Below are 8,269 nucleotides of genomic sequence, written 5' to 3' on the forward strand. Positions count from 1 at the left end.
CATAGCATAGCAGGGAAAGGTGTCTTTACTTTACTGTATTTGGTCATTCCTCGGCCTTATAGATTTACTGTGCCGAAGCAGTTTGTTCTTTGTTGCAGGGAAATACGACTTCAACAATGCCCAATATATATATTAGAGTAGAAAATTTGTTTTCATCTCGATTCGGAGCTTTCATCAGCTTAATATTTATGCCAAGGATTGAAAATTTTATTCCCTTCATTCCTTTTGATCTTCAGGCTCAGATGCTTAACTAAGATTAAGATCGTTAAAATACCTTGGGAGGGATGTAGAATAATATCCAGTTTGCCGTAAAATCATCTGTACTAACTTGTTAGATTGACTCTATCTGGTATTGAATTCATTGTACGCCACATATCATAGCACATATATCAAAGGATTGTTATTTGAAATCTTCTCCACCCATTATCTGTTAGGATATAGAATATAGGATAATTGGAGTTAGTTAGTTAGTTAGGAAGTTGATGAGTTTGTTAGGTGGTTGTTTAGAATTGTTATTTTGGCTATTCTTAGAAAGTCTATAAATAGCCTTCAATTGGTAGAGGGGAGGGACAACTTTGAAGAATTAAGTTGTAAACTAGAGAGTGCTCTAGTGAGAAAGGAGAGTCCTCCTTTGAGGTAGCCTTCAGTGCAAGGTTATCATCTTCATTGTTAATCTCTTGTATCTTCCCTTTCAAACTCACTACACGAATAATAAATCATCCCTTTTTTTTTTTCAAGCTTTATCTTTATTCCTTTGAATATTTTTTTTACACCATTATTCCAGGAATTATTTCTTGCACAAAGAAAGGTTCCAAACAGTATCACTGTTGTGCTGATTTCTGCTTTGGAACTACTGTTTCAGATGACTTTGGTTTTAACCACATACTCTGGGTCTATAGTGGACGCAGAGGTGTTCACTGTTGGGTCTGTGATGGGAAGGCTAGAAGGTGAGACACTAGACAGTCAAAAGTTCTAATTTTTCGATCATCTCCACATGGCTATATACAGTCGAATTTTTTTTTTTACTTTTGGCTATACACATAGTCAATTAGTCATAATTATATTATCTTTACTATTGCAGGTTGACTAATGAGCAAAGAGCTTCTATAGCTGACTATTATCGAGTTTACAAGGTAGTATAATCAGTAGCAGCTAGTGTGTTTTTCCATACTTGTATTAGTGGTTGTTAATTTCATGTTTTTTCCAGGGCAATGAAAATAGTCATAAGAAGGTTTCTTTGATGGGTGCTGCTCTTCATCCTTTCTTGGCGTAAGTCTCCAGATGAATGACAAGCTTTCCAATGCTTATTTCATGTCCTAAGCAGCGTTTTCTTTTTCCAGGACATCATACACCAATGTTCTCAAGGACTATTTTGAGAAAATACTGCTTACAAGTCAAAACCTACTGGCTACTGAGGAGAGATATGAGAAGATCCTAAGCATGATTCCTGACGAATGTACATTTTATCGTTTCTGTTCTCCGGGTTTGGTACTTGTTAGTTCATTTTATGCTGCTATTATCTTATGGTATGTATGTTTTACCTTTGCAGCTATTGCTTCTGAACTTAGGGGAAAATGGCAAGACAGTAGGCGGTCCTCTAGTGCAAAAGAAGATATTAATGTTGTGCGATGGGAACAGTGCAAGCAGTTGCTGCAATCCGGAAAACATAAGGTATAAAATGTTCCTTTTGAGAAAGTTTCGAATATCAAGGTAACGTTGGCATCTACTCTCTGCAATCTTTGTACTAGTAGTTGAAAGCAATTGAATGAGCATAGAACTCGAGCAATATATGTTGGTTCTAAGTTTATCTTGTAGGATCAATTTCTAATTAATCTTAGAATATTTTACATAATTTCTTAAGATTGATTTCCATATTACTTAGTGTTTATTATGATTGGTTTCTTGATTTCCATAAATATTGGTTAGTGTTTAGTCTTTTGTATAAAGTAAGTATCGAGTTTTTTATCAGTCAAATTACACCACATTCATATTTCTTTTTATTCTTCTCCTTTTATCTATAAACTGAAGCTGATACCTTCAACATGGTTTCAGAGCAGTATCATCTCCCGTGACCTGTGACGTCACTTTTTGTTGCTGAGTTCCCAAACATTTGAGACTGTAATAATAGTTGTATTTGAAATTCTATTTGTTAAACCCCCTTTGTTCTTCTCTATTTCAAATAACTTACTCTATATATAGGGTTAGTGTTGAGTATTTTGTATCAAGCTTATTATCAATCATATTCATATTTCTTGTTATTCTTCTCCTTTTATCTAAAACCTCGTAACTTCATCAATCCGGAAATTCTTGCTCGGACCTACAAACAGGCACCTACTTATGTTGTATAGTGTGGTTGCATATTGTGAAATCCAATGCAGCAAATCATAACAAGATTTGCTGAAACAATCGAGTTGCTATTTATTGCTAATGTTGTCCTAATCCTTTTTCTAGGCACAAGGGTTGCGTAGATGTGTTGAAGAAATTGTGTTCTTCTTTACTTACCCCAGGCTAGATATGGAGGTCTGTCTATCAATTGACCCTATTTTTCTCATATCCTATATATGATATTTCATGTTATTAAACTATTTTCATTTATGCACATTCATAATTCCCCTGCAATATGTCTATATGGATATGGAAGACCAATAATACTCCCTCCATCTCATTTTAATCGTTTGATTTGAGTTGTGCACAATTGTTAAGAAAATGATTAGTTTTGTTGATTTTAATGATAAAATGAGTTTAATTTACTTGAATACTCTTATTAATGCAGCTAGTTAAGAAGTTTGACGAGTTGAGAAAAATAAATAAGGGTATTTTAGTGGAAAAAAGTAATTAATGTTGTATTGATATTGTACAATGACAAATAATTTGAGATAGAGAAAAAAGACAAATGAGACATTTTAAATGAGACGGAGGGAATATCTTTGACTAATTTTAAGTTTTGTACTCTAAATCTGTGCGTTTAACCAAGACTGTTTATGTTTCAGGTTTCAAAACATATGAATCATTTGCTTAAAGCACCATTTTGTGTACATCCAAAAACAGGTTAGTATGAAATATGACTATGTACGACTTTTATATTGACACAAGCTGTTGGGTTTTTTATGGTGAAACTTTACCAATGGCATCATGTGCCATTATCTTTCGCATATGATTTTTCAAATAAAAAATTAAAAATCAATCTTCTCATTAGATTTTTTTAGAAGGTTCATTAGCTAATTTGATCATCAGCATAATTAATTATGTGGTAATTCTTATTTGTTCTAGGTCGTGTCTGTGTCCCTATTGACCCAAATCAGTGTGATGATTTTGATCCTACTACAGTACCCACCCTTTTCCAGGTAAACTTATTATGCAACAATAATTTTTTTTTTATCTACAATGGGTGAGGAAAGAGGGAAACTTCCTTCAGGCTAAAATATTTGCATAGTTTTCAATAGCGATGTTTTTCATGTATTACTTGGAGAAGGAGGCACTTGCATAAAGACACTTTCCCGCTTCTCCTATATATTCTCGTATTGGAAAGGAAACCTAAAGCTGATATAAATTCACATTTGGTCTGATCGTATCCCAATATCTTCTATTAGGATATTGTTTTCTGAAAATAACTTCTAGGCATTTAATGTTTTTGTTAATCCTGATATTGTGATTTGAAATACTGCAGCTTTTAGAAGAGCTTAATAATGAAGGCTCGAGAGCTGATGTTAATGGTGGTATGTTAATTTTATACTGACAATCCTGTTTGATTTAGAAAAAAAACTTCAATTTTTATTTGATCTTGCCATGGATGGTAGGCTACTGCAATAACTCTTGTGACAGAGAATCAAAAGGTTGACTAAGGAGATTTCATTTTGGAAACACTGAAAATAGTTATTTGGCATTTTCCAAATTTTTACAAATATTGGATGTTGTCAGTTTTCAAAAATACATATTTAAAAATTTATAGAATGCATTCTCTAATGCTTATTTCTTTTAGTGGGAATAAAAACAAAAAACAAATGGAGTAGAAGGCCCCCTAGATTTCCATTTTGCTAAACCTTTTCATTGCCATCCCCTCGCAATTTCTAATGCTAATTGCAGTTTGTAGTTGTTAATTTTGATTTTGATATGTTGTTTGGTAGCAGAATGGAATGGAACTTCGCTTGGAAATGCCATTGCGCTTTTCAGAACATCATTCTTAGAACCCTTACAAAAAGCCTGCAAGGTTTGAATCATTTTTATTGTCAGTATAGTAAATTTTGATCGATTAGAAAGAACTTTATGTGAGAATGTTAACAATTATGACTCCTTTTATGTTTCTAATTTACATGCACACTGATGTTGATGCTGCTATTTATTCTTAATAATACATAAATAAGATTCAGGAGTGTCTATCCATCCTTATTATTGTCGATAATGAATACCGCAGGAGGAGATAGAACGATCCTATAATTTGAAGTTGCAGCAGTCAAAGAATTCCGTAGGTTGGTAGTGCAATGCATTCTTGATTGGTCATGTAGAGCTTGAGGTCAAATGAGGTCACAGCAATTGTAGTTAGACACAATTAAAGGATGAAATGTTCCTTGATATTACTCAATTATTAAGAGGCCCTCTGTTTCCTGTTTGTATTTTTCTAGAAACTACAACCTCTGTTTTGATTCTGGTGAGTGTAAGGTAGTTGAATTTCAATCTCGGTTGTATATAAGTTGGATGAAAGGCTTAGGTACTTTTATCTATCTATATGATATTTGACATTAATGTAATACTTTTTATTCTGTGTCTCATTTAGATTATTTGACTTAAATTATGTCATTATTTTATAATGCCAATACAAAATTTATTAATGTTTTTTATATTACCTTTATTTGTAGATTGTAATTATATGGCGGCTAAATAATATATAAAGCATAGTGGTATTTTAGTTGTAACACTATTTTGCATGGTATGTGTTGAGTGAACTCACTAATATGTTATTGCAAAAAAAATAGTTTTATCGAACACCGAATATATGATCAAAGATGACTAGTGCTCAAGGGTAAGCAAAATATTTCCATCACCACATTGGTACTATCTACCTATTATAGATTGGGTTAAATCTACCTATTAAAGATTGGGTTAACTATTTGTGAAGAGAGGATACCAACTAGAAGTAATGTTAACAAAGAGGTTGAGGATATCTAATAATACACATAAATACTCTAAAATTGAGGTTTTTTAGGAAGAAATGTCTCATTAGCACTTTTTCAATATGATACAAACAACACATAAAATGGTTAACAATCGATTCAACTCACATTTAACGAAAGATTAGATTTGTATAACATTGTAAAAAATAAAAGATCAAAATAAATCTTTTAAAAGATATAAAACTAAAAATATATTTTAGCTTTTAAAAATAAAGATATTCTTAAAAAAATGCATTAGTGTATTATTTGGAGTTTGAGCTTCCATTGGTCTTTTTTCTTCCCTTTCCATAGCACAAAAGATAATGTCAGTAGCTCAAGTGCTCAACTCATAATTTGAACTCTTTGAAGGCTAGATGGCATGAAGCAAAAAACCAAAATGACTATTATTATAATCTTTTTGTTGATGAAATCCACAAGTATTTTCCTATTGGAAACAATCCTGTAAACCAATAGCACGACAAGTATATGACCTTCAACAAATTTATTTTTCACAAGTGATCTAGAGACCTCTCTACTTGCAAGTAACGGTAACAGATAAGTTTAATTTGATTTTTGAAATAAAAAAAATCCAAATCAATAAATAAATTACTTGATTTAATTTGATTTGTTTTTGCAACATTTTTTCATAAAATCTGAACCAAACTGAGCCAAACCAATAAACAACATTTGGTTACAAACCTATTATGTTTCTACAAAGCCAACCTCATTGAACAGAGGATTACTACTATAATGAAGCAAAAGTTTAATAATCGGTTATTCAAATCTCATGTAGAATCTGTTATTTCACATTATCTTTATTGCATGCACAATGTTGACAACTGAAATATTAAGTTACATTACAATCTTCACCATTAACATAAGATGCAGTAAACATATCCAATGGAGGGACTAACAAACAACACAAAACAATTACAATTACAATTACAATACAACTGACCAAATGTACTTGAATCAAGATCATCAATTGAATCATGATGTTAATTAATACATAAGAATTCAAGGAAAGCAACCTTAACTATAGAAGAAAATAACTAAAGGAACTCCATCTATGAGAAATATTGAACAATTAGACAGAAAAGGTTTGAAATGAATTAAGTTTGAGAAACCTTGACTAAGCATGCAACTCACTCTTATATACCATTTAGTGTCACTTCCTTGTTAATTAAAAAAAGCCATAATTAATCTATGGAGTTTGAACATTTGAGTCCTTAGATTTATTCTCTTCGGAAGACGGTCGGTTCTCTGAGTCAGATAGCCGAATCTCTTCGATCATTCTCACCACTTCGTCCATACTAGGTCTCATATCAGGCATCTTTGCTACACACGCCATGGCGATTTGCAACATTTGCACCATTTCTTCTTCGATGTTTTGGTACCTCATTAGTTCGACATCAAAAACCTCGGCTGTCCACTCCTCTCGAACAACAGACTGAACCCACCGAGGGAGATCGACCATGTCATCGCGTCCAGGAGATTGGAGAGGCGCCTTTCCTGTAAGCATCTCTAGAAGGAGGACGCCAAAGCTGTAGACATCTGATTTATGAGAGTGCTTACGAGTTTCAATCACCTCAGGAGCGCGATAGCCTGCAGCTCTAGAAGGGGTTGCTGGAACGTTCATAAGTGCGGCCAGGCCAAAATCAGAAATGCAGCCATCGTTATCTTGGTTGAGGAGGACATTTGAGGACTTGATATTTCCATGTGTGAATTTTGGACCACCAACAGAATGGATGTGAGCAATTCCTCTCGCAGTTCCGAGGGATATTTTTACTCTCGAGTCCCAATCTAATGGAGTTCTTCCACCTGCTCGACTTCCTGTAATCAAATCACAGTCCAATTCAAGGGAATATCTCAGGTAGATACTCTAATAAGGGCAATTAAACTATGAGTAGAACATGAAATTATCCAGAAGGACTTCAAACATCTCAGAGGTCTAATAGGAAATAAAGAGCTTGTATGTTACATACTTACAACTTTTTAAAAAAATCACATTTTTTTAAAATAATCACTTTTAGGCTACACAAGGCTACACAAGGAATAAAAGAAAACAAGTTCTTGCATAAAAACTTACAACAAGTTATAGTTTTAGAAGATGTAATGTAACTGAAACTACTTAAGAGTTAGAGGAAAAGAAAGGCATACCATGCAAGATTGTGGATAGGTTGCCAGCAGGGACATAGTCATAAACCAAAAGCTTTTCATCTTTTGAATAATAATAAGCGCGAAGTGGCACAACATTTGTGTTTTGTCCAACCCTTCCTATAATCTCCATCTGCTGTTCAAATTCTTTTTTGCCAACCACAACTTCTTTCAACCTTTTCACCACAACTGTCATTGATTCCTCCAATATAGCCTTATATGACGTACCATAGCTACCTTTTCCGAGAACTTCGGCTGAAGCTCTAAGCAAGTCTTCAAGATCAAAATTATAAGAACTTCCCTCAAAGAAAACCAACTTGTTCTTCTCAGGTTCTTGCACTCCACTCCCGAACTCTTCTCTTGGCTTGTCGCCCCTACCACCCCCGCCACCACCACTAGGACCCTTCCCTTTAACTTCTCTGGAGCCTCCTTCGTCCTTCTTCTTCAAACAACAACAAATCACAATAACAAGAACTACAAAAAATAGCAGCACGGCTCCTCCAACCGCAATGGCAATGATAGCTACTTTACTCAATTTACTTTTCGAGCTTTGTTTTCCAGTAGCTGGAGGAGTCAATGCAGGAGGAGGTGTAGGGGAAACCGTCTTCGAGCATGGCTTTAGAGGTGGTCCACATAAAAGAGAGTTTCCTACAAACGTCGAATTTGGATAAATGTGGAGGGATGAAGGGATAGGTCCACTCAAATTATTGTAGCTTAAATTCAATTTTCCGAGCTTAGTAACATTGAGATTAGGTATGCTTCCGGATAACGAGTTGTTTTGGAGATCCAAACTATTTAGTTCTGTCAAATTTTGTAATGTCTTCGGAATTCTACCGGTGAAAGAATTATAAGACAAATCAAGTACAATTAGTTGGTCTGACAATGAAGTAGGAATATCACCAGAAAAGTTATTATGTTGGAGGTAGAGATACTGAAGAGAAGGAAGAGAAGCAATGTCAGCAGGA

The 8,269-nt window shown here is 34.0% G+C and overlaps 2 protein-coding genes across 4 annotated transcripts in view; one reads left to right on the forward strand and one right to left on the reverse strand.

Annotated features, from left to right (window-relative positions):
* The window catches only part of LOC101511036 (uncharacterized), a 6,083-nt gene extending 1,317 nt beyond the window's left edge, over positions 1-4,766 (forward strand). The window contains exons 6-16 of one of the 3 annotated variants that reach the window (XM_004500330.4): positions 863-947; positions 1,082-1,133; positions 1,208-1,269; positions 1,341-1,456; positions 1,550-1,671; positions 2,452-2,520; positions 2,991-3,048; positions 3,271-3,344; positions 3,668-3,716; positions 4,128-4,207; positions 4,412-4,766. In XM_004500330.4, coding sequence (XP_004500387.1) covers positions 863-947; positions 1,082-1,133; positions 1,208-1,269; positions 1,341-1,456; positions 1,550-1,671; positions 2,452-2,520; positions 2,991-3,048; positions 3,271-3,344; positions 3,668-3,716; positions 4,128-4,207; positions 4,412-4,474 — 830 coding nt within the window. In that variant the 3' untranslated portion in view covers positions 4,475-4,766. Of the gene's footprint in view, positions 1-862; positions 948-1,081; positions 1,134-1,207; positions 1,270-1,340; positions 1,457-1,549; positions 1,672-2,451; positions 2,521-2,990; positions 3,049-3,270; positions 3,345-3,667; positions 3,717-4,124; positions 4,208-4,411 lie in introns of all 3 variants that reach the window. The other 2 variants (XM_012715832.3, XM_073368216.1) reach the window with 2 other exon arrangements.
* A 1,253-nt stretch (positions 4,767-6,019) lies between these two features.
* The window catches only part of LOC101511342 (probable inactive receptor kinase At5g58300), a 4,612-nt gene continuing 2,362 nt past the window's right edge, over positions 6,020-8,269 (reverse strand). Inside the window, exons 3-4 of the mRNA XM_073369040.1 lie at positions 7,308-8,269; positions 6,020-6,980 (exon numbers count right to left, since the gene is read on the reverse strand). The exon at positions 7,308-8,269 is cut by the window's right edge and continues 21 nt beyond it. Of these exons, the coding sequence (XP_073225141.1) occupies positions 6,352-6,980; positions 7,308-8,269 (1,591 nt within the window). The 3' untranslated portion in view covers positions 6,020-6,351. The remainder of the gene's footprint in view (positions 6,981-7,307) is intronic.

This window comes from Cicer arietinum, chromosome 5 (assembly GCF_000331145.2).
Source record: "Cicer arietinum cultivar CDC Frontier isolate Library 1 chromosome 5, Cicar.CDCFrontier_v2.0, whole genome shotgun sequence".
Classification (NCBI taxonomy): domain Eukaryota; kingdom Viridiplantae; phylum Streptophyta; class Magnoliopsida; order Fabales; family Fabaceae; genus Cicer; species Cicer arietinum.